Here is a 26,330-nt window from a genome sequence, read left to right as displayed (position 1 = left end):
CACCGTACCTGAGTCCGCTTGTAAGGCCCCAGCGTCATGCTGAGGACTTGGCAGAAGCGGGGGAGGGCTTCTGTTCCTGGGAAGAGGCTGCCTGCTGCAGTCTTTTTCCCCTTCCTCTGCCCCGGGGCAGATATGAGTGGCCTTTTGCCCGCTTGCCCTTATGGGGACGAAAGGACTGAGCCTGAAAAGACGGTGTCTTTTTCTGTTGAGAGGTGACCTGGGGTAAAAAGGTGGATTTCCCAGCCGTTGCCGTGGCCACCAGGTCCGATAGACCGACCCCAAATAACTCCTCCCCTTTATACGGCAATACTTCCATATGCCGTTTGGAATCCGCATCACCTGACCACTGTCGCGTCCATAACCCTCTTCTGGCAGAAATGGACAGCGCACTTACTCTTGATGCCAGAGTGCAAATATCCCTCTGTGCATCTCGCATATATAGAAATGCATCCTTTAAATGCTCTATAGTCAATAATATACTGTCCCTGTCCAGGGTATCAATATTTTCAGTCAGGGAATCCGACCAAGCCACCCCAGCACTGCACATCCAGGCTGAGGCGATTGCTGGTCGCAGTATAACACCAGTATGTGTGTATATACTTTTTAGGATATTTTCCAGCTTCCTATCAACTGGCTCCTTGAGGGCGGCCGTATCAGGAGACGGTAACGCCACTTGTTTTGATAAGCGTGTGAGCGCCTTATCTACCCTAGGGGGTGTTTCCCAACGCGCCCTAACCTCTGGCGGGAAAGGGTATAATGCCAATAATTTTTAGAAATTAGCAGTTTTTTATCGGGGGAAACCCACGCTTCATCACACACCTCATTTAATTCATCTGATTCAGGAAAAACTACGGGTAGTTTTTTCACACCCCACATAATACCCTTTTTTGTGGTACTTGTAGTATCAGAAATGTTCAAAACCTCCTTCATTGCCGTGATCATGTAACGTGTGGCCCTACTGGAAAACACGTTTGTTTCCTCACCGTCGACACTGGAGTCAGTGTCCGTGTCTGGGTCTGTGTCGACCATCTGAGGTAACGGGCGCTTTAGAGCCCCTGACGGTGTTTGAGACGCCTGGACAGGTACTAACTGATTTGCCGGCTGTCTCATGTCGTCAACAGTCTTTTGTAAAGTGCTGACCCTATCACGTAATTCCTTCCATAAGACCATCCAGTCAGGTGTCGACTCCCTAGGGGGTGACATCACTATTACAGGCAATTGCTCCGCCTCCATACCATTTTCCTCCTCATACATGTCGACACAACGTACCGACACACAGCACACACACAGGGAATGCTCTGATAGAGGACAGGACCCCACTAGCCCTTTGGGGAGACAGAGGGAGAGTTTGCCAGCACACACCAGAGCGCTATATATATACAGGGATAACCTTATTTAAGTGTTTTTCCCTTATATAGCTGCTGTATTGATTAATCTGCCAAATTAGTGCCCCCCCTCTCTTGTTTTACCCTGTTTCTGTAGTGCAGGACTGCAGGGGAGAGTCAGGGAGACGTCCTTCCAGCGGAGCTGTGAGGGAAAATGGCGCTTGTGTGCTGAGGAGATAGGCTCCGCCCCCTTCTCGGCGGCCTTTCTCCCGCTTTTTTAAGGAAAAACTGGCAGGGGTTAAATGCATCCATATAGCCCAGGAGCTATATGTGATGTATTTTTCGCCATCTAAGGTGTTTTTATTGCGTCTCAGGGCGCCCCCCCCCAGCGCCCTGCACCCTCAGTGACCGGAGTGTGAAGTGTGCTGAGAGCAATGGCGCACAGCTGCGGTGCTGTGCGCTACCTTATTGAAGACAGGACGTCTTCTGCCGCCGATTTCCCGGACCTCTTCTGTCTTCTGGCTCTGTAAGGGGGCCGGCGGCGCGGCTCTGGGACCCATCCATGGCTGGGCCTGTGATCGTCCCTCTGGAGCTAATGTCCAGTAGCCTAAGAAGCCCAATCCACTCTGCACGCAGGTGAGTTCGCTTCTTCTCCCCTTAGTCCCTCGGTGCAGTGAACCTGTTGCCAGCAGGACTCACTGAAAATAAAAAACCTTTTTCACTAAGCAGCTCAGGAGAGCCACCTAGTGTGCACCCTTCTCGTTCGGGCACAAAAATCTAACTGAGGCTTGGAGGAGGGTCATAGGGGGAGGAGCCAGTGCACACCAGGTAGTCCTAAAGCTTTTACTTTTGTGCCCAGTCTCCTGCGGAGCCGCTATTCCCCATGGTCCTTACGGAGTTCCCAGCATCCACTAGGACGTCAGAGAAATAACAAATGTATGGGCCCCTAGTTCCTGGAGGGCCTCTATGCTTCAGCCTAGTCAGCCTTGTGGATAATACGGCCCTGGCGGCAGGCTGCACCTTACTTCATTCTATTAGTGCTAAGAGCTGAGTTTTTGAACATTTCATTATGTGATTCAAACATATCTTTAAACCACAGCACATAGATAAATACTTTATGGTAATACACAGAGCAGAGCTGGCTGTTCCACAGGTTAGAACTACTCACCAGGACTTTGGGTGTGGGTGGCAATCCATTGATTGTAGGTTTCTAGGGCAAAAAACAAAACAAAACAGACTGAGAACCTCACAATCGCTGATCTATATTGCAGTAGGGCATATGTCCTATTTCACTCGCTGCTACTCCTGCCTGCAGCTACATTTAAAGGAACATATTTCTAATTCTTATCAAATCCGTGCATTTAAAGAAAACATTTCACCTATTCACAACGAGGGGGCCACAATTTTGTGGACTAATGGGGTGAGGATCAGTGTGTCGATAGTGACTAGGTCGACAGTCATTAGGTCAACAAGGAAAAAGGTTGTTCGGCACAGGTTACTATTCCCAATCGTAGTCCACATGGATCGTAACGTATGGAGGAAAAAAAAAAAATGGAAAAAAAAAATGCAGAAAAACTCATGTCGCCCTTGTCATGTGTCGACCTTTGCCATGTCAACCTCGTGATCATGTCGACCTAATGCATATCAATCAATTGAGGTCGACCTGAGTGTTGACCTAAGTGGTGTCGACCTAAAGACCGGATACCGACCAACGCTTATGGACATCATTGATGTATAAGACACAAAACTGTGAATTCTATTTTTTTTATTCGTGGCCACCACCAGATGTTGCCCGATGGCAGCAATTCAATTGTTCTGCTGTTCGGCGCCCATTAGCTATCGTGGACACATTTTTACTCACAGGCTCCTGAGGTGCAAGAAAAAAATGTGTAAAGTCGGCACTTTGGGGCTTTAGAAGGGTTTAGCCGTTTTCCGCGGCTAAACCATGTCCGGGCGCAACATACGCCCAAACACAAGATCAGATCAGACAGGATTATTAGACTCCCAAAACAATTGAATTCCCCCCAAAAAGTGCTTGACGTTACAGTGATATCACCTGCTCCATTATGTAGGCAACAAGTTGCTTTAAGGGTTTGTACAATTCAATTATAGGTGCAAACTTACAAGAAACAACATGGTGAGTGGTTTCCAATGTATGGCCACCTCTATCTCATCTACATTCTGATGTAAATTTTTGCTTTATTTGAGCGGCAGATAAGGAGAAAAGGTAAACTTCTACTCTGAGAATCCAGAGGCGTTGCTCTTCATCACAGTCATTTTTATGCCAAGACTAATCTAAAACATTGAAGCCTGGTATGTTGGCTGGGATAGCTAAATCACTATATTTGAAGTCTATTTTTACGAAGAAATTGAACAGTTCTTCAGTATTCATCAATATGGGGGGGGGGGGGGGGGGGGGGGGGCAGACATTTGCATTTCCATCACCTCCGGTTTGGTGACCAAATAAACATCATTGTACATTGTATACACAACCCCTTCCCCACTTCCCCTGCACTTGGCCTTTATTATGGAGAGGAGGTATGAATGGGAAGCAAGTATGGCCTGGATGCACATACAAACCTGTAATAAAACCGTCCAGTTGTTCTTTAGCTGCAGCCATTTATATATATATATATATATATATATATATTGTAATATTATTAAACTGGAGGAATTTGAAGATCTTTTATATATATATATATATATATATATATATATATAAAAGATCTTCAAATTCCTCCAGTTTAATAATATTACAACCAGAATTTTGAACCCCATATGCTAGCTAAGGCGCTGCTGGGGTTCCCCTCCTCCTCTCTTTTAGCCCATGTACTAATCTCTTTTCCCCCTGTTCCTCTCGTCCATGAAAATGCATTGCTAGGTCTTTCTCGTCACTTAACTAAGATAAGGGTCAAATTCAGTCTTGTCCTCCTCACCCAGCATTTCAGTCTGCTGCTAATGTTGTATTCTACGCACGCACTGTGGCTCTGGTGGAGGAGATGGCTGTCCAGCTTGCGATACCAGCCATACACATCTGGCTGTAGTACATATGCGAGATTGGCATCCCACTGTGCTCTGGAGAGGGCTCCCATGGCCCCATCTGCTCTGCCTGTCTATATATGTCTACCAAGTATGGAGGTGGAAGGATTCTGCTGGTGTGAAGTATACAGCGCATTGTAGCTGTAGGACATCATCTGGAATTCTTCTTGGGCATAGTATATCCAGAGGTGATGTTTCTGGTGCGGGCAAGCTGTAGCTTTCACAGTGGGCACCCATTACCTGGAGATACCTGTAGTGATAAGCTTGAGGCAACTGGCTGTGATGGTAGGACAGCCCTGGATATCCAAGACTAAAGTTATCTAAACACAGACTTCCCCCTCCTGGATCTGTACGTGTAGTTTGGATGGACCTGCGTAAGTTGTACTCGAAGACTGAAGGCTTCCTCCACATGTGGCCACTTTTCAGGCCATGTCAGAGATTTCCAGGACTTCCATACACTTTTTGGAATCGCTCCTATCTCAGCTCACCAGCAGTGAAAGGCCCAGTTTAGGACTTTCTCCATAGGCAGGAATGGTGCGCCCGGTTAGGGACCTTCTTCTCTGCATGCCCACTGTGTTCCTTTCTCATCACTGCCAGTTGGCGGAAACTGCCAGTAGGGGACATGTGCTTGAGCTTGTTAAATAGTAGATATTGGTAAATCTTTTCGTTCTTCTTCTTTTCTATTTTAATATATTGATTTTAACCTCTTTAAAGGCTTATCTTCACAGTGAATATTATGGAAACTTTAATCACTGGGGGACACCGCTGTCATTTACATTAATAACTAGAAAATAGCAAAGAAATGAAAGTTTCTAACATTGAGCAAACAGCTGTGCAATGTGTTGAGGAGAGGTAATTTTCTTTAGCTTCTGGCAGGATACCAGGTTTTGAATCACACCAGCCTGGAGTGGTGGCATCAGATACAACCATACCAAGCTAGGCTTTCCCTTAACGTGACTGCATCAGAAACGCCCACTGAGCGGCTGTCGGAAAATAATCTTCCAGCAGCCGCCAATCTCAGAGAGACCTTCTGGCCCCTCTGCTTCCTTGTTCCCTCCCCCAGCACCTCCATGGCAGCACCTGGCGGAATGTAAGTGTAGCAGCCCTCAACACCCCAGTGTATACCCGGCGGAGGGAGAGAGGAGCAGCCGCCGGGGAAAGGAAAAACATGTGATGTCATGATGATTCAATATATTGCCGATCAATGTTTATTAAATTCATGTGTTAAAAATAATTTTATAATTTTTTCCTTTTTTTTTTATATGAAATCGTGCTAGAGAAGTTTTAAATTGATGTTCTTACCCTAATTCATCTATAAAAAAAAAATGGTTTTTGGAAAAAATATTAGCCACTTATGAGGTTAATGCTACACCACCAAATATCATCTTTAATTGATGAAGACATGCAGTGCTTGCCCCACAATGTCTGAGGCCAACCTGGACAAACCAAGGGAAATACCTATGTCAGACACACGATTCTAGGCTCATCAATAACGGTTTTCCACTATCTGGACACACAACTATTGAGCTGTGGAAAAATCACAAGACATGCCAAATGACTTACTGGAAAATCTTTCTTCTCCTTCTTCTGCGGCAGCTGTGGCTTAGAGCCTTCTCCAACTGGACTGTTCAGTCTCATAGGACCATCCCCATTACCTGCTGGAGGAGAATGAGAAATGAATATACTGCTAATATACCGTCCTTTGAAAGAAGATGGATGATTGTGGGCGAGACAATGAGTAAAGCAGGTGCAAGCTACTGAGACATGGGAATGATGGTAGGAAAGCAATGAGAACTGCTGGCCTTCCGTTTTCAGCAGGAGAAAACGCGACCGGTAAGAAGGGTACGATAACAGTGACAACCCTTACTGTGCATTCCCCTGAATGCACAGAGAACCATCCTGGGGGAAGAGAAGCAGCAAACTACCCCTGTGCGGAGAGCCCGCTGACACCTACACAAGTCCACTCCTGTGTTACGGAGCTAAGTGAGTGATGCAGTAAAGCCACAAAGCAGGAAGCAGGGAGATGGATGGAGCGATACCCATTGGCAAGTCACAAAATACAATCTGAGAAAGTATTTTGAATACTTGTACAATTTACACTATGACCATCTTACGCAATGAGTATTCGACGGAGGGCAATAGGAAGGTCAGCTCTGAAAATGAAGAGTGAGAGATGGAGAGAATGGGCTACAAGCAGATACTAAGGGGCAGATTTACTAAAGCGTCCAAAAATTAAAAGTAGAAAATGTTATCCAGAACCTGATTGGTTGCTATAGGCAACAATACGTGCCATTTTTAGAAGCGTTATTAAAACAACCCTCCTAAGGGCTCAATCAAATTATAAATGATGATCTCACGGGTGCAAGTCATCGCGGCATCCGCCGCACTTTACGGCTGCCTGAACTCGCACGACAGTGCTCAATGTCACTGCCCCATACGGGTCTGAGCAAGTCTGCGCAAATTTGGGCTGATTTCAGCCTGCCAAGGGTGCAAGATCGAAACACTGCGGCAACGGCATATCACACCTATTTGAATTGACTCCTAATCGTGAACCTCCGCCTCCACTGATTTCTTAATTGAAGGGGTCTACTATATGGAGCATGGCTAACGGCTGGGTGTGCATGTAAGCATGACATGACAAAGTCTGATCCCTTTGGAATTTCTGTTATTCATGGATAAATGGAAGCCAGACGGATACACTGGAGTATACCCTTCAACGTCTAGTGACTTAATATGAAAATAAGCCTCTCCATAGGGAGAAGGAACGTACTCTGTATGGGTAATGCCATTTGGGTGGCGGTTCTCAGAGTCAATGCCTCACCCAATGGGGTTTGAAAATCTGAGACGGTATTATGTGAATGTGACAGTAGTCATTTTGTATATGGAAAACAACTACCCTGCTGCATGGAAATATACCCCAACAGCCACCATCTGATCACTAATAACCTGACACAATATAAAATGATGCAATCTACATGCGGTTCCGCCTCTGACAAGACGCGAGAGGTCCTCCACAGGATGCCACCGTTTTTTCCCAGGTTAGGCCTACTCCTGCCACCACCTGGAACCTGAAGCTTGAACTGCAGAAATAGAGTGAGGCGAAGAGATGGAAGCATGAAGCCATACTCGTGATGGGTATATACAAGTACAGATATGCTTATTATCAGGCAGCCGTGTAATGTAGTGTTAACCCCTTCCTTGGCGGGGGCAGTGCAGTGGAGGCTCCGACCTCCCTGCCTCTGCTTTGTGTTATTTACCCATCTCAAAGAATTTACTGCTGGACAATCCTGGGCTGCTGATGCTGCTAGAGAGGACATTATGGGGGGGAACTGTGTGGCGGCCACAACCTGGGGAGCTTTGCCTCCGGTGGATCTGTGGAGCTTGGTTATCCGGGTGGTGCTTAATTGTGTTGGCTCTCTCGTCGTCGGCCAGGTTTTCCTCTGGGCAGCTGTTCATTCTCGCTGGCTGTAAAAACAAATATCATTTAGGGTCATCTGCTGGCGGGATCAATGACATTGTTGCTCTGCACGGCGGGCTAGCTTGCACATGATTACGGACCAACACACGTCATGTAATCAAGATGGGGGGAAAAAGATCAGATAAATACAGAACAGGTTTGATAACCAGGGGAATCTTTGTGAAGTGCAAACATGCTGGGATTTGTAGTTACAAAGTAGCTAACTGGACAGCCAAAGATGGTCTCTCTGTGCAGCAAAGTTTAGTCATTGGTTGCCTTGACAAGGTCACGTTACTGTATCGGAGTGTAGAGGCATATTTATGTGCAGTCCACCACTGGGAAGCTTATTCACTGGATTTATTTGGAAAACGGTTTGTTACTTTGTTATTAGAGATGAGCGGATTCGGTTTTACTCGGTTTTACTCGGTTCTCAAAACGACATCTTATTGGCTCACGGATGTCACGTGTTTTGGATAGCCAATAAGATTCGGTTTTGAGAACCGAGTAAAACCGAATCCGCTCATCTCTATTTGTTATTACTTTGTACATTTATTTATTTGGCATCTGTGCTGTTCACACTTCCCTACAATACATAGCACTGCGCTATTCTGACTACTAAGCTTGGGGGGGAATTCAAATGTTTGAAAAGTCAGTCGGGTGTTTGTTTTTTCCTATCTAATAAACAGGGAAAAACAGACACCTAAGCAATTTTTCAAACATTTCAATTTCTTCCTTGGGGTCTAATGGTGACAAAGGGGCCTATTCATGAAGCAGAGAAAAGTGTGGAGAAGTGAGCTAGTGGAGAAGTTGCCCATGCCAACCAATCAGCATTGAAGTAACATTTATGATTTGCATACTATACAATTGTACAGAGCAGCTGATTGGTTGTCATGGGCAACTTCTCCACAGGCTCACTTCTCCACACTTTTCACTGCTTCATGAATAGACCTCTAGAAGAGCAGTCAGACTACCCATCGGCCCGTCTCAAAACTTTTCATTTCATGGGGTTTTTTGTGTAAAAGCCGTATAGATCTGGCCTCCTTTCTGCCTTTTAACTCTTGCCACCCAAGTATTACACACATAGGGGCTGCTTCTCAGTGGCAAGAAAAGTGGCTCTAGATGCGGGCAGCTGGGAAGCCTGGTTTCCTACTCACTCATTCCTGACACTCACACTAGTCAGTGCTGTTCCGTGAGATAGCATTGCCACCGCCCAGCTCATGCTTTGCAACGCCCAATTTCATGGAAAGACAGATCGGGCCAAGTCGTGTTTGATGCAAAAATGTGTAAACGTGACTTCTGTGCATGCGCTGTGTGCAAATACCTGCCATTCAGGATTGTGCATAGAGATCAGTGCAAGTCACAATCAGCCCCATAACAAGAAAGCATAAAATCTCTGGTGATCTTACCTTGGGAGGTAGTGGTGGGGGAATAGCACGTTTTATTGTAGAGCTACAACAGAACATAGAATGAGCATTAGACACATACATACAGATTACATTTATTTATATATAAAATTGTGTGTGTATGTATATATTGTTTGTTTATGTATGTTTGTGTATGTATATACTGTATGTATGTGTGTGTATAGATATATATAACTATACAAACACAGAAATATGTATATATACAAATGTCTGCAATAACAGTTACACATAAAATAAACTTTGTCTCTACTATTTTATTAACTTTCTTACTCATTGTTCGCTCCATTGGAAAACGGATTCCAGTTATGAGAAAATTCGATGTCCCGGCTGCTGCCCTATAGATGTAAAAAAAAAAGAAAAAAAAGGAGAGTTATGGTAGACTTACAATGGTTAACTCTCTTTCTGAGAAGTACATTGGGTACCACAGGGAAACATCGGAGCTGGGGGGGGGGGGGGGGTAGGGAGTGGATCTTGATCCAGAGGCACCAACAGGCTAAAGCTTCAGGCTATCCCAGGATGCATTGGGGCTTCCTCCAGGCACTGGAGCTCAGTTTCGATAACCAGTCAAGTGTAGGAGCAGTCAAGAGAGAAGGTAGATGTTAGATGTCACACAGAACCACATTCTCACGACAGGAGAAGGGACTAGTGGCTAATGCCATACAAACCCATAGAAGCTAGGTGCATCAGGGTGGGCGCCCTGTGGAACCCAATGTACCTAGAAGAAAGAGAGTTAACAATGGTAAGTCTACCATAACTCTCCTTTTCTGTAGTGGGGTACACTGTGTTCCACAGGAAGACATCGGGGATGTCCTAAAGCAGTTCCTCAAGGGAGGGGACACACCTTAGCAGGTATGAGAACCCGGCGTCCAAAAGGAAGCATTCTGGGAGGTGGAAGTATCAAAGGCATAGAACCTAATGAACATGTACACTAAGAACCATGTAGCCGCCTTGCACACTTGTTCTGCGGATGCGCCGTGGCGGGCCGCCCAAGAAGGGCCAAAAGACAGAGTAGAATGGGCTTTAATAGCAGCAGGAGCTAGGAGTCCAGCCTGCGCATAAGCTTGTGCAATCACCATTCTAATCCATCTGGCCAAGGTTTGCTTATTCGCAGGCCAGCCACGTTTGTGAAAACCAAACAAGACAAAAAAAAAGGAATCTGACCTCCTGACAGATGCAGTCCACTCCACATATATATACGGAGAGCCCTAACCACATCCAAAGACTGCCGTTTGGAGGACAAAACAGAAAAAAATAAAAGGACGGAACCACAATCTCTTGGTTAAGGTGAAAAGATGACACCACCATAGGTAAATAACCTGGGCAAGTTCTTAGAACTGCCCGGTCACGATGAAATATCAGAAAAGGTAGATGACAGGACAAAGCACCTAAATCCGACACCCTTCTAGCAGAGGCAATAGCAAGTAAAAACAAAAACTTGGCTGTGAGCCATTTAAGGTCCACCAACTCAAGAGGTTCAAATGGAGACTCTTGCAGGACATTTAGGACAACAGACAGATCCCATGGAGCCACAGGAGGGACACAGGAAGGCTGAATCCATAAGACACTCTGAGTGATTGTATGAATGTCAGGTATAGACGCAATTTTTCTCTGAAACTAAACCGACAAGGCAGATACAGTATATGAACCTTGAGAGAGGCCAGACTAAGGCCTAAATCCAGGACGCGTTGCAGAAAAGCCAGAATTCTGGAAGTTCTGAATCTGTGTGCATCATAATTCTTATCAGCACACCAAATGAAGTAAGAATTCCAGACCCTGAAATAAATCCGGGCAGATGCCGGTTTGCGGACTTTCAACATAGTTTGGGTGACCGCCTCAGAGAAACCTTTGGCCTTCAGGAGTGATGATTCAAGAGCCACACCGTCAAATCCAGTCTGGCCAGGTCCGGATAAAGACAAGGGCCCTGTACGAGGAGGTCTGGGCGCTGAGGAAGTAGAAGGGGACGCTCTGTTGATAGACCCTGCAGGTCTGAGAACCAATGTCGTCTGGGCCACGCTGGAGAGACTAGAAGTATATTCCTCCTTCTTGTTTGAACTTACGCAGAACCCTGGGCAGGAGAGACACTGGAGGGAACACGTAGGGCAGCTGAAAGTTCCATGGAATTGCTAGTGCGTCCACGAACGATGCTTGAGGATCCCTGGTCCTTGATCCGAAGACCGGAACCTTGTGATTGCGTTGAGATGCCATCAGGTCTTCATCTGGTAGGCCCCACTTGTACACTAGGAGTTGAAAGACTTCCGGATAAAGACTCCACTCTTTGTCGTGCACCTCCTGGTGACTGAGGAAGTCCGCTTCCCAGTTTAGGATGCCTGGAATGAACCTGCTGATATGGCTGGCAGATGGCGTTCCGCCCAACAAAGGATTTTTGACACTTCCATCATAGCCATGCGGCTTCGAGTGCAGCCTTCATGGTTTATGTATGCCCCCGTGGTGGCATTGTCTGACCGTACTTGAAGCAGCCTGTTCTGTACCAGAGGCGATGCATTCAACACCGCCTGCAACTCCAGAATGTTTATTGGGAAGAGTGATTTCTCCTTGGTCCATCGACCCTGAAAAGAGTGTTGCTCCAACACCACACCGCATTCCCTCAGACTGGCGCCCGTTGTCAGCAGGATCGAGTTGGGGATCCAAAAGGGATGGCCCCTGCTCAATTGCTGGTCCTGTAGCCACCAGGTCAGCGACAGACGAACCTCCGGAGTCAAAGTGATTATATGAGATCTGATCCGATGAGGTAGGCCGTTCCACTTGGAAAGAATTAACCTCTGCAGAGAGCGGGAATGAAATTGAGCGTACTCCACCATGTCGAATACCAACAACATCAGGCCAAGTACTTGCATCGCCGAGTGTATCAACACTCTGGGGTGACAAAGGAAGCATCTTATCCTGTCCTGATGCGTCAGGACTTTTTCTGGAGGCAGAAACAGTCGCTGACTGTGTGTGTCCAAGATATCTTCCAATTGATGAGCCACCCGTGGGCTTGTAGGAAGCTTACCGTCAACTTGCAGATGACTGAGGAGGACATCGTGGGAGTTTGCCAGGATAAGCAAGTCGTCCAGATATGGCAGGATCCTGACTCCCTGGCGACGGAAATAGGCCATCATTACGGACATGACCTTGGTGAAGATCAGTGGAGCCATAGCCAGTCCAAATGGCAGAGCCTGGAACTGATAGTGGAGGTCGCCAATAGCAAACCGCAGATACTGCTGATGTGACATGGCAATAGGTATATGCAGGTGCGCATCCTGTATATCCAGGGATACCATATAGTCTCAGGGTTCCATAGACAGTACAATGGAGTGCAGTGTTTCCATACGGAACTTGGACACGCTCACAAACTTGTGCAGTAATTTGAGGTTGAGTATAGGCCGGAAAGACCCATTGGGTTTCGGTACTAGAAACTGGGTCGAGTAGTAACCTCTGCGGGACAGAAGTACAGGCAGGCAGCGGTGGTAATGTGAGACAGGTATTGTCTGGCATTGTCAGATATATCCTCGGGCAGCTCTTCCTCTAATGCTTGAACCCATGCTTCAATACTTTTTGCAGCCCAAGAGGTTGCAATAGTGAGTCTATGTACAGCAACTGTCAGGGATTAAATAGATTTTATGCATCCCTCACACGCTTATCTGTCGGTTCCTTCAGTGAAGTGACAGTGGTGAAAGACAGAGTAGACAACACCACTAGGGAGGGGGTGACATGAGAATCCACCGGCGGTGAATTTTTCCACTTGTTACATAACTCTGCAGGGAGAGGATAGCGAGCCAAGGCCCGTTTAGAGAGAGGTAATTTCTTCCCTGGATTAGAACAGGGTTCCTGCCTGATGTCCCTCAAATGATCAGAATGGGGTAATATGTTTAAACGGCAGAAGGTGGTTAAAAATCTATCAGTTTTCTTAGCCACAGTAGTAGAATCCTCATCATCAATGATTTGTAGGATCTGCTTAATAGCAACTACTAGGGCAGGGACATCAATTTGCAATAGAGAATCTTCGTCAGAAACGCCTGATTCAGTGTCTAATAGGACAGTATGCTCCCCCTCCTCTTCAGGTGAAACATCTGAGAGATACGTGGATTGTGAGGAGGAAGCAGCCCGCTTATATGACCCAAAGACACGAGAGTGACCAGGAGTAGGTTTTTATCTGACCAATGATTGATTTAATTGCTGCAACTGGTTAGACAAATTTTCCGCCCAAGGTGGATTGACCATATGGACAGTTTGTGGCTGCAGTGGCACAGGTGGTCCCATAGGGGGCGTAAGGCGTTCCACCAGAGTACCTAGTAGGTTTGTGAACGTAGCCTGATTGGTTACAGGAGCTGCGGACTGACTGGGAAATGTATGACACACAGTACACAGACCATCATACAAAACTTAAACTTCACCGTCTAGTAAATCCTTGGCGCATGCTCTGCATGATGCAGGAGCGACCACAGACTTACTGCCTTTCTTGTTAGAAATTGTACACAAATGCAACAAAGCGATTTAATATGATAAAGCCAGACAGAGTACAATACTTGCTAATGAATCCGTTAGTATGTGACTGAATACACAGTACACAACACCTGCGAATAAATCCGGTATTATGTGACTGAGTACACAGTAGAACACACGTAATGGGCAAATACTGTGATGCACTATATATATGACTCAGACGCACCTAGTCCCTTAGGGTACAGAATATAGTGATAGATATATCTGGGAAACACTGAACGTGAAACCACATAGCAGATACAGGCACACACAGTCACAGGCAATGCAGATAATTATTATGACAATAAAACTGCACTGGACTAGTATATGTACAGATAGATAGATATATATATCTATATATATCTATCTATCTAACACAGCGTCTCAGTCAGGTAGTGAGGGAGAGTGTGAGGCAGCTCCAGGGTGGGGAAAATCTGCAGTAGATGGCGCCCTGGGCCGGGGGAGGGGTTAGAGGTCAAGTGCCAGCTCCCCTATGCTGGTCCTCATCGCCTGGTACTACGGCATCTTATTAAAATGGGCGTTGGTACACCTGACCTGTACTCCAATGCCCAGGCGGTCTAGTGGGGTCCATGCTTAGTGACAGTGCCCACGCCAGCATCGCGGTCCGTCTCCCTAGACCGCAACATGATTGCGATCTAATGGTGGGTCCCGCCTGGTGGACCCTCTTACCTCCTCCCCGTGGCAGCCACGCGAACCAGGAGAGCGTCTGCGTCCGTGTGCCTAAAGTCGGAATGCCTCCGCCGCAAGTACCCGGAAACAGGCCGCGGAAGTATGCAACACCGCTTGGGAGGTGATGGAGCCGCAGCACAGAATGTCACACTGATATATCAGCGCTGCGGCCCTTGAAGTCTTCTTAGAAAGCTTTTCAGGGCTGCCCCTCTGTTAAGTGACCTGCTGCTGCAGGCACCAACTCGAAACTGAGCTCCAGTACCTGGAGGCAAGGTTTATAGAGGAGGCCCCAATGCATCCTGGGACAGCCTAAAGCTTTAGCCTGTTGGAGCCTCTGGATCAAGATCCACTCTACACCCCCCAATGTTTCCCTGTGGAACACAATGTACCCTGCTGCAGAAAAATGCCTTAACTGTTGTATCCATAACATTTACGTTCTTTAAAATATCAGCTGGCCAGAGATAGCATTGAGAGCAAACAATGGTGTGACAAGGACTGCACGACAAGGACAGCTAAGCAGAGATCTGTAACAAGAAATACATTCTAATTCAAAAAAGTGACAAAAAATCCTATAATATATAATATTTTTTTTTCAAAACCAATTTCTGATTTAACTATGAAGCTTTAAAATCAGCTTTCTATAATGAGATTGAGTTGGGAAAAACAGGAAGAAAAAAAAAACAATCCCTCCCCCATGGGAATGGCAATATTTTTGAATATCTCAATGACTTTTTTTTTTTTTTATGAATTTAATTCTGAGGGCATAGTGACATATACCCTAAACCCAGGGGGGATTCAACAAAGCCCCATTTTTCATGCCTAATGCATTGTAATTTTTTGGATTGAATCTGGAGCTACAATGTATTAATAGAATCAATCCAAATATCAAAAGGCTGCTTCTGCAACGTTCCAAAAGATCGATATCAGGGACCATCGATAGGCCATTTCTAGTAGACACAGTAGAAAATATTATCCATAATTTGAATTCCCTGATATGTACTGCTGTATTGCAAACATTAGTAATTTTCTATTGATAAAATAACATGGAGGCTGATGCTGCAGGACCATGACCTCTGGATCTACAGACCTCCTGAAGACTAATTTAAGTAGGAGATAGAGCAAGACTCTGGGAGTGAGAGCCTCCAGAACAGACTCCAAGGGCAGGCTCTGGCGGCACTAAGGGGGTCATTCCGAGTTGATCGTAGCTGTGCTAAATTTAGCACAGCTACGATCTTCTTACCTGACATACAGGGGGACGCCTAGCACAGGGCTAGCCCGCCCCGCATGCCTTTGTACTTCTAGAGTAGCTCCCGACCAGCGCAGCTTTAGCGTGCTGGCCGGGAGCTACTCATCGCTGCGGCCCGCCCCCCGTTTGGTCGGGCCACGCCTGCCAAAACCCACGAAACGGCGGGCAAACACCGCCGTTCCGCCCCCTCCCCGCCCAGCGATCGCCTCTGCCTGTCAATCAGGCAGAGGCGATCGCATCCCTGCTACGGCTTTCGGCCGTCTGGCATGCGCTGGCGCACTACGGCGCCGGGGCATGCGCAGTAGGGACCCGTTCGCGCTGCTGCGTTAAAATGCAGCGAGCGAACGGGTCAGAATGACCCCCTAAGACAGGAGGCTAAATGGCTGCAATGCTGGGAGAGAAAGACATTAACAAAAAAAACCTCTAATATAGTTCTTAATACTCCCAGCAGATGGCGCCGAAGCATTACTAGTCAGATGGTTCATTAGTGAAGTGCTCCACACAGTACATGGCCAAAAGCATGTGGACACCAGAAGGATGGCGGCTATTAGGTCGACATGAGTTAGGCCGACATGATTGTTAGGTCAACATGGTCATTAGGTCCTCATGTACTAGGTCTACATGAGTTTTTCACTATATTTTTTTAATTTTTCGACCTTTTTCATACTTAACGATACACATGGACTATGATTGGGAACAGTAACCTGTGCCGAGCGCGAGCCATGCGAGGGTTTCACGGTGCACTAATTGGAGTTCCCAATCACTTTTCGAAGAAAACGACCAAAAAAAAACTAAAAAAAAAAAACTCATGTAGACCTAGTGATCATGTCGACCTAATGTACGTCGACCAAACGTGGACGACCCAATGTATGTCGACCTGACTCATGTCGACCTAATGAACCACACCCACACCAGAACATGCTCCATTCCAAAACCATGAACATTAATACTGAGTTGGTCCACTCTCAGCCCCCTAGCAAGAGTCCAATGGTAGGGTGCTATGGACAACAATGACTTCTTGTGCGGACGCTGCATCCAGAAGCTGATGGTGAGTGCTACATGTGATATCAGGCGATTTTTGCACATGCTGAGAGATATTTTGTGGGTGAGCTGTTGCTCTTGAACATTTCATTACAAAAGCATCTAAAAATGAAAAGTGGTGTTGCCCATAGCAACCTATCAGATTTAAGCTATCATTCCTCTATTGCATTCGAGAAAATGCTAGACAGAATTTGATTGGTTACTATGAGCAACACCTCCACTTGTCTGCTTTAGAATCTTTAGTAAATCTATCCCTTCCCCTACACACTAAATGGCCGACAGAGATCTAGCAGGGCGGAAATTTGATGAACTAGCCTGGCTGGCAAGGTGGCATCCTATAACTGTGCCACTCAGCTTCTCAGCCCGGCCTATTCTACTGCTAACGCGTAACTATGGAGATTCAATGGCTGCATGCTTGGTTCTATGTAGCTGTCCACAAAGGGTGTGACTGAAATGGCCATACACACTAATTGGAAGGGGTAGCCACATACGTTTACTCATGTAGTGTATATACAGAGTTACAACTGAGCCTCCTTATTGTAATTAGGAAATATATTCTTTTTACAATCATAAAACCACTTTATTATAATAATAATAATAATACTGTGATAAGTGCTTGTGAAATTCCAAAACAACGGTGACTGGTACATATGGACTAGAGCACAGGTTCTCAAACTCGGTCCTCAGGACCCCACACGGTGCATGTTTTGAAGGTCTCCTCACAGAATCACAAGTGAAATAATTAGCTCCACCTGTGGACCTTTTAAAATGTGTCAGTGAGTAATTAATACACCTGTGCACTTGCTGGGTTACCTGCAAAACATGCACTGTGTTGGGTCCTGAGGACCGAGTTTGAGAACCACTGGACTAGAGTACTTACCATTTCATTGGCTTCTGTCTCTTTCCTGAGGGGAGGCTCGAACTGCAGCTTGTCAACTGTAAGAGGGAACACAGAGCTCAGGTGGCACATTATACACTACAGGCGAATGTGTTGTGCTCACTGCTGTGTGCACATAGGACTACCCAACCCACCTATATGGCCAGACTTAGCTGCTGCTGTACTGAAATCATGGAGGAAGTACACAGCACAGACATGCCTGTGTCTCTGACCAGGACAACACAATGGAAGCAGTACGAGGGTTATGGTCACAGAAAGAGGAAACACCTATTTTCAATTCAATTTTAAGAAACTTTACATTTTCCATTAACCCAAGTTTAACTGTCTCTTTATGAGAAATCATGGTCATTATATGGAGACAACACAATGTGAACGGTTATATAGCAACAGCTATCTATAGCGCTATCCAGGGAAATTCTTGCTAGGAGGGACACCTCCTATGGCCATGGACACAATCGAGCTGGACATAAAGATCCTTAATCCCATTACTACTGTACAAGAAGAGTGTAGTCACACACACGCTACGAGGAGCAAATGACATGATGAGTCTCTTGTGTCTCCATGTTCCGTCACCTATGTTCTTTAATGTCTGTGTGAATGGATTAAATCCTGGATCTAGGTCGGCTGCTCTCCTAAGATAAAGAGAGTACAGCCTGGATAATGCTGTCAAATTGGTACACAAGGAAACCCAGGGAAACCCCCAACCCGGACTAGCAGAACTGAAGGGGTCTGATGTCTGGTGGCCCCCACAGTGTGGGAGATACACAACGTCCCACAGCAACTCACTGTACTAGTATCATGGGCAGAAGACCCCTGAACAAGTTTAGATGTAATCACACACAGTGAAGGGTGATGAATGCAGATTAAGTAACGACTGCTCTGAGCTCTGGTCCACAGAGGAGGTGAGAGTGGGGCCCCGGGGCTAATAGATGCTCGTTCTTCTATAAAAATAATATACTAGTCACACTTATATTAAACGGGTAACATACTCATAGAAGCACCTAACGCATGCAACATACAACACTAGTAGACAATGTGTAAAGTTAATAGATTTCCTCGATTGGGTTGAAATAATACAGTGCAACTCACAGTTGAGCTCAGACGCGGTCCTCTCCGCTCTCACGCCTTTGTTTGTAGAGCGAATGGTATGTCGCACTGCAGGGATGTGCTGCAAGATAATGACAGTGACATCTATTACTCATCACCTGAAGCCACTCTCTCCAACCAAATCATATTATGGCTTCTGTGAGTTCTGCAGTACGGTGAGAGCAGGAGATGTAGAACGCACACTGAGGGTGCCGACTCCAGAGCTCCATGTTCCAGATCAATGGATGCCTGCCGTGTGCCGCAATGACGTTAGTACTCCCTGTCTGGGCGAGTTGCAGTCTCAGAAACGACGTTCCTGCCAAAAAAGTGTCCGACACTATGGTGTGTAGGCAAACGGTGCACATTATAGAGGACAGGCCGGAACGTCTACTAGCGCTAAGCACCATGCCAATCCCTGTACCCCCCTCTCTGGAGGCTGGATATGTAGCGTTTCCCAAGAAGTAGGTCTGTGGAGGTTTGTTACTCACCTCAAGGTCGTCATCGTCAGGCTCGATATAATGGTGATGGTGGTCTGGGTTGTTCACCTTATCCAAAAGCTCCAGTGCCAGTAATCTGGAAAGACCACCTTGCGCCACAAACGTATGCTGAAATAAAGGACACCATGGATCACTCAGGCAGCGGAAAGGAAAATGTAAACTCGCTACACCCATTGGAATTACTGAGATTCTCGGCTTAGTGCAGCAATGTGGAAAGCCACCGATCGACGTCAGCTAAGGGCTTGCTGGATAAAGAGTTGGATTTGGTGGACAGTTGACCTATCCATCCTCTATGTTCAGTGCCCATGGTGAGGGTGATGTATGAACCCACAGATTATTTATGTTTACCGTATCTCCTAATCTGGCCAACAAATGTGAAGATGCAGATTGAAGTACTGAAAAGTAACCATGATCTACAGAGTGGCCTCTTGGCTGTGCCTGGTACCCCGACCCCTACTTTGGCATGCCCTGGTTATTCTCTGGCCTCATTAATCTGTACCCAGCTGACCTATAAGTTGTTCTTGATGGTCACAATCTGTGGGATACACAAGCGATGCCCATCGCCAATTTCCTGGCCAAATGGTAACCATGAGCAGTAACACACAGCCCATTCGGTGTTGTTCCCACATCCCAACACCTGTTTAATTCTCCAGGTAGATATAGATTGTAAGCTCTCAAGAGCAAGACCCTCCTTCCTCATGTCTGCCCTCTCTCCTCACTTTTGCAATCATCCCTCCCCATGCTAATAGTCTGCAGCACCCATCAACTGCGGTTCAGGTTCCAGCCAGCACTGACTACATAGGCTCAACTAATGAAATACACTTTGGGGTCTATGTACTAACCCATGGAGAAAGATATCGTGGTCAGAGATAAAGTACCAGCCAATCAGCTCCTGTCATTTTTAAAACCGCCTGTAACATGGCAGTTAGGAGCTGATTGGCTGGTACTTTATCTCCATCAACTTTACCTCTCTCCAAGGTTTAGTAAATAGACCCCTTTGTGCCGAATCTGTCTGTACCTAATCTATATAAGCGCTCAGTAAAGTGCAGCGGAACCTTTGTGGCACCCTATAAATTATTGGTAACAATAATATAGTATAGCTGTAGTACAGAAACAAGCAATAGGCTTGGGATGGAATCCCCTGTAATAAAGTCATGACGGGTACTTACAGTCAGCAGTCGCTCCGCAGTTGGTCGTTTCTTTGGGTTTTTGGTGAGAGCAACTTTGACAAAGTTATGAAACACTGGGGTCCTGTAAGAGGATAAAACAATGTTAATAAAGGATATTACAAGTTGGAATTAAAGTGGAGTTTCTGTCTTTGAGTAATAAAGAGCACAACATTGTGGAAAATAAGAATTTACTTACCGATAATTCTATTTCTCGTAGTCCGTAGTGGATGCTGGGGACTCCGTAAGGACCATGGGGAATAGCGGCTCCGCAGGAGTCTGGGCACAAAAGTAAAGCTTTAGGACTACCTGGTGTGCACTGGCTCCTCCCCCTATGACCCTCCTCCAAGCCTCAGTTAGGATACTGTGCCCGGACGAGCGTACACAATAAGGAAGGATTTTGAATCCCGGTAAGACTCATACCAGCCACACCAATCACACCGTATAACTTGTGATCTAAACCCAGTTAACAGCATGATAACAGAGGAGCCTCTAGAAAAGATGGCTCACTACAGCAATAACCCGATTTTTGGTGACAATAACTATGTACCAGTATTGCAGACAATCCGCACTTGGGATGGGCGCCCAGCATCCACTACGGACTACGAGAAATAGAATTATCGGTAAGTAAATTCTTATTTTCTCTGACGTCCTAGTGGATGCTGGGGACTCCGTAAGGACCATGGGGATTATACCAAAGCTCCCAAACGGGCGGGAGAGTGCGGATGACTCTGCAGCACCAAATGAGAGAACTCCAGGTCCTCCTCAGCCAGGGTATCAAATTTGTAGAATTTTACAAACGTATTTGCTCCTGACCAAGTAGCTGCTCGGCAAAGTTGTAAAGCCGAGACCCCTCGGGCAGCCGCCCAAGATGAGCCCACCTCCCTTGTGGAGTGGGCATTTACAGATTTTTGGCTGTGGCAGGCCTGCCACAGAATGTGCAAGCTGAATTGTACTACAAATCCAACGAGCAATAGTCTGCTTAGAAGCAGGAGCACCCAGCTTGTTGGGTGCATACAGGATAAACAGCGAGTCAGATTTTCTGACTCCAGCCGTCCTGGAAACATATATTTTCAGGGCCCTGACAACGTCTAGCAACTTGGAGTCCTCCAAGTCCCTAGTAGCCGCAGGCACCACCATAGGTTGGTTCAGGTGAAACGCTGAAACAACCTTAGGGAGAAACTGAGGACGAGTCCTCAATTCCGCCCTGTCCGAATGGAAAATAAGATAAGGGCTTTTACAGGATAAAGCCGCCAATTCTGACACGCGCCTGGCCCAGGCCAGGGCCAACAGCATGACCACCTTCCATGTGAGATATTTTAACTCCACAGATTTAAGTGGTTCAAACCAATGTGACTTTTGGAACCCAAAAACTACATTGAGATCCCAAGGTGCCACTGGAGGCACAAAAGGAGGCTGTATATACAGTACCCCTTTTACAAACGTCTGAACTTCAGGGACTGAAGCTAGTTCTTTTTGGAAGAAAATTGACAGGGCCGAAATTTGAACCTTAATGGACCCCAATTTCAGGCCCATAGACACTCCTGTTTGCAGGAAATGTAGGAATCGACCCAGTTGAAATTCCTCCGTCGGGCCTTACTGGCCTCGCACCACGCAACATATTTTCGCCAATTGCGGTGATAATGTTTTGCGGTTACATCCTTCCTGGCTTTGATCAGGATAGGGATGACTTCATCCGGAATGCCTTTTTCCTTCAGGATCCGGCGTTCAACCGCCATGCCGTCAAACGCAGCCGCGGTAAGTCTTGGAACAGACAGGGTCCTTGCTGGAGCAGGTCCCTTCTTAGAGGTAGAGGCCACGGATCCTCCGTGAGCATCTCTTGAAGTTCCGGTTACCAAGTCCTTCTTGGCCAATCCGGAGCCACGAATATAGTGCTTTCTCCTCTCCATCTTATAATTCTCAGTACCTTGTGTATGAGAGGCAGAGGATGGAACACATACACTGACCGGTACACCCACAGTGTTACCAGAGCGTCTGCTGAGGAAGTCTGCTTCCCAGTTGTCCATTCCCGGAATGAACACTGCTGACAGTGCTATCACATGATTTTCCGCCCAGCGAAGAATCCTTGCAGCTTCTGTCATTGCCCTCCTGCTTCTTGTGCCACCCTGTCTGTTTACTTGGGTGACTGCCGTGATTTTGTCCGACTGGATCAACACCGGCTGACCTTGAAGCAGAGGTCTTGCTAAGCTTAGAGCATTGTAAATGGCCCTTAGCTTCAGGATATTTATGTGAAGTGATGTCTCCAGGCTTGACCATAAGCCCTGGAAATTCCTTCCCTGTGTGACTGCTCCCCAGCCTCGCAGGCTGGCATCCGTGGTCACCAGGACCCAGTCCTGAATGCCGAATCTGCGGCCCTCTAGAAGATGAGCACTCTGCAACCACCACAGGAGGGACACCCTTGTCCTTGGTGACAGGGTTATCCGCTGATGCATCTGAAGATGCGACCCGGACCATTTGTCCAGCAGGTCCCACTGGAAAGTTCTTGCGTGGAATCTGCCGAATGGGATTGCTTCGTAGGAAGCCACCATTTTTCCCAGAACCCTTGTGCATTGATGCACTGAGACTTGGCTCGGTTTTAGGAGGTTCCTGACTAGCTCGGATAACTCCCTGGCTTTCTCCTCCGGGAGAAACACCTTTTTCTGGACTGTGTCCAGGATCATCCCTAGGAACAGAAGACGAGTCGTCGGAACCAGCTGCGATTTTGGAATATTGAGAATCCAACCGTGCTGCCGCAACACTACCTGAGATAGTGCTACACTGACCTCCAACTGTTCTCTGGATCTTACCCTTATCAGGAGATCGTCCAAGTAAGGGATAACTAAAACTCCCTTCCTTCGAAGGAGTATCATCATTTCGGCCGTTACCTTGGTAAAGACCCGGGGTGCCGTGGACCATCCAAACGGCAGCGTCTGAAACTGATAGTGACAGTTCTGTACCACAAACCTGAGGTACCCTTGGTGAGAAGGGTAAATTGGGACATGAAGGTAAGCATCCTTGATGTCCCGAGACATCATGTAGTCCCCTTCTTCCAGGTTCGCAATCACTGCTCTGAGTGACTCCATCTTGAATTTGAACCTCCGTATGTAAGTGTTCAAAGATTTTAGATTTAGAATCGGTCTCACCGAGCCGTCCGGCTTCGGTACCACAACAGTGTGGAATAATACCCCGTTCCCTGTTGCAGGAGGGGTACCTTGATTATCACCTGCTGGGAATACAGCTTGTGAATGGCTTCCAAAACTGCCTCCCTGTCAGAGGGAGACGTCGGTAAAGCCGACTTTAGGAAAACGGCGAGGGGGAGACGTCTCGAATTCCAATTTGTACCCCTGAGATATCACCTGAAGGATCCAGGGGTCTACTTGCGAGTGAGCCCACTGCGCGCTGAAATTCATTGAGACGGGCCCCCACCGTGCCTGAGTCTGCTTGTAAAGCCCCAGCGTCATGCTGAGGGCTTGGCAGAGGCGGGAGAGGGCTTCTGTTCCTGGGAACTGGCTGATTTCTGCAGCCTTTTTCCTCTCCCCCTGTCACGGGGCAGAAATGAGGAACCTTTTGCCCGCTTGCCCTTCTGGGAACGAAAGGACTGCGCCTGATAATACGGCGTCTTCTTATGTTGAGAGGCGACCTGGGGTACAAACGTGGATTTCCCAGCTGTTGCCGTGGCCACCAGGTCTGAAAGACCGACCCCAAATAACTCCTCCCCTTTATACGGCAATACTTCCAAATGCCGTTTGGAATCCGCATCACCTGACCACTGTCGTGTCCATAACCCTCTTCTGGCAGAAATGGACAACGCACTTACACTTGATGCCAGTCGGCAAATATTCCGCTGTGCATCACGCATATATAGAAATGCATCTTTTAAATGCTCTATAGGCAATAATATACTGTCCCTATCTAGGGTATCAATATTTTCAGTCAGGGAATCCGACCACGCCAACCCAGCACTGCATATCCAGGCTGAGGCGATTGCTGGTCGCAGTATAACACCAGTATGTGTGTAAATACATTTTAGGATACCCTCCTGCTTTCTATCAGCAGGATCCTTAAGGGCGGCCATCTCAGGAGAGGGTAGAGCCCTTGTTCTTACAAGCGTGTGAGCGCTTTACCCACCCTAGGGGGTGTTTCCCAACGCACCCTAACCTCTGGCGGGAAAGGATATAATGCCAATAACATTTTAGAAATTATCAGTTGTTATCGGGGGAAACCCACGCATCATCACACACCTCATTTAATTTCTCAGATTCAGGAAAACTACAGGTAGTTTTTTTCTTCACCGAACATAATACCCCTTTTTGGTGGTACTCGTATTATCAGAAATGTGTAAAACATTTTTCATTGCCTCAATCATGTAACGTGTGGCCCTACTGGAAGTCACATTTGTCTCTTCACCGTCGACACTGGAGTCAGTATCCGTGTCGGCGTCTGTATCTGCCATCTGAGGTAACGGGCGCTTTAGAGCCCCTGACGGCCTATGAGACGTCTGGACAGGCACAAGCTGAGTAGCCGGCTGTCCCATGTCAACCACTGTCTTTTATACAGAGCTGACACTGTCACGTAATTCCTTCCAACAGTTCATCCACTCAGGTGTCGACCCCCTAGGGGGTGACATCAATATTACAGGCAATTTGCTCCGTCTCCACATCATTTTCCTCCTCATACATGTCGACACAAACGTACCGACACACAGCACACACACAGGGAATGCTCTGATAGAGGACAGGACCCCACTAGCCCTTTGGGGAGACAGAGGGAGAGTTTGCCAGCACACACCAGAGCGCTATATATATACAGGGATAACCTTATATAAGTGTTTTTCCCCTTATAGCTGCTGTATTTTTAATACTGCGCCTAATTAGTGCCCCCCTCTCTTTTTTAACCCTTTCTGTAGTGTAGTGACTGCAGGGGAGAGCCAGGGAGCTTCCCTCCAACGGAGCTGTGAGGGAAAATGGCGCCAGTGTGCTGAGGAGATAGGCTCCGCCCCCTTCACGGCGGCCTTATCTCCCGTTTTTCTGTGTATTCTGGCAGGGGTTAAATGCATCCATATAGCCCAGGAGCTATATGTGATGTATTTTTTGCCATCTAAGGTGTTTTTATTGCGTCTCAGGGCGCCCCCCCCCCAGCGCCCTGCACCCTCAGTGACCGGAGTGTGAAGTGTGCTGAGAGCAATGGCGCACAGCTGCGGTGCTGTGCGCTACCTTATTGAAGACAGCACGTCTTCTGCCGCCGATTTCCCGGACCTCTTCTGTCTTCTGGCTCTGTAAGGGGGCCGGCGGCGCGGCTCTGGGACCCATCCATGGCTGGGCCTGTGATCGGTCCCTCTGGAGCTAATGTCCAGTAGCCTAAGAAGCCCAATCCACTCTGCACGCAGGTGAGTTCGCTTCTTCTCCCCTTAGTCCCTCGATGCAGTGAGCCTGTTGCCAGCAGGTCTCACTGAAAATAAAAAATCTAAAAACTAAACTTTTCACTAAGCAGCTCAGGAGAGCCACCTAGTGTGCACCCTTCTCGTTCGGGCACAAAAATCTAACTGAGGCTTGGAGGAGGGTCATAGGGGGAGGAGCCAGTGCACACCAGGTAGTCCTAAAGCTTTACTTTTGTGCCCAGACTCCTGCAGAGCCGCTATTCCCCATGGTCCTTACGGAGTCCCCAGCATCCACTAGGACGTCAGAGAAATTAATGTTTTGTTTTTTGTTCTTATGCTGAGAGCTTACTATTGTATTATAAACTTGACAAATCTATCACATAGCAATGAACATTACTTTGCAGCTTTTAGTTATATGTGACAGACTGATGCTAATACAAAAGCAATACATGCAGGGGTTAAAGTGGGGGGGTGGGGGGGGACGAGGTGGAACTGAGTTACACCACCTGTAATTGTAGGTGGAACTAGTTCTATCTCCTCAATGGCTTTGCACAGTAATTCCATAACGTGTATAAGCGGTACCACTGTGTAGCATAATGTGA

At 47.0% G+C, this 26,330-nt stretch overlaps 1 protein-coding gene and 1 pseudogene across 1 annotated transcript in view; both read right to left on the bottom strand.

Annotated features, from left to right (window-relative positions):
* MAP4K5 (mitogen-activated protein kinase kinase kinase kinase 5) overlaps nt 1-26,330 on the bottom strand; it is a 206,834-nt gene that overhangs the window by 35,415 nt on the left and 145,089 nt on the right. Inside the window, exons 11-19 of the mRNA XM_063947557.1 lie at nt 20,355-20,436; nt 19,177-19,293; nt 18,692-18,770; nt 17,585-17,640; nt 9,516-9,580; nt 9,228-9,270; nt 7,712-7,829; nt 5,928-6,019; nt 2,494-2,535 (exon numbers count right to left, since the gene is read on the bottom strand). Of these exons, the coding sequence (XP_063803627.1) occupies nt 2,494-2,535; nt 5,928-6,019; nt 7,712-7,829; nt 9,228-9,270; nt 9,516-9,580; nt 17,585-17,640; nt 18,692-18,770; nt 19,177-19,293; nt 20,355-20,436 (694 nt within the window). The remainder of the gene's footprint in view (nt 1-2,493; nt 2,536-5,927; nt 6,020-7,711; nt 7,830-9,227; nt 9,271-9,515; nt 9,581-17,584; nt 17,641-18,691; nt 18,771-19,176; nt 19,294-20,354; nt 20,437-26,330) is intronic.
* Nucleotides 4,221-5,294, bottom strand: LOC134980749 (transcription factor Sox-17-alpha-like; annotated as a pseudogene).

The sequence above is a fragment of the Pseudophryne corroboree genome, chromosome 12 (genome assembly GCF_028390025.1).
Source record: "Pseudophryne corroboree isolate aPseCor3 chromosome 12, aPseCor3.hap2, whole genome shotgun sequence".
NCBI lineage: Eukaryota > Metazoa > Chordata > Amphibia > Anura > Myobatrachidae > Pseudophryne > Pseudophryne corroboree.
The sequence above is the reverse complement of the archived record's forward strand: the minus strand, read 5'-3'. Positions and strand labels throughout refer to the sequence as shown.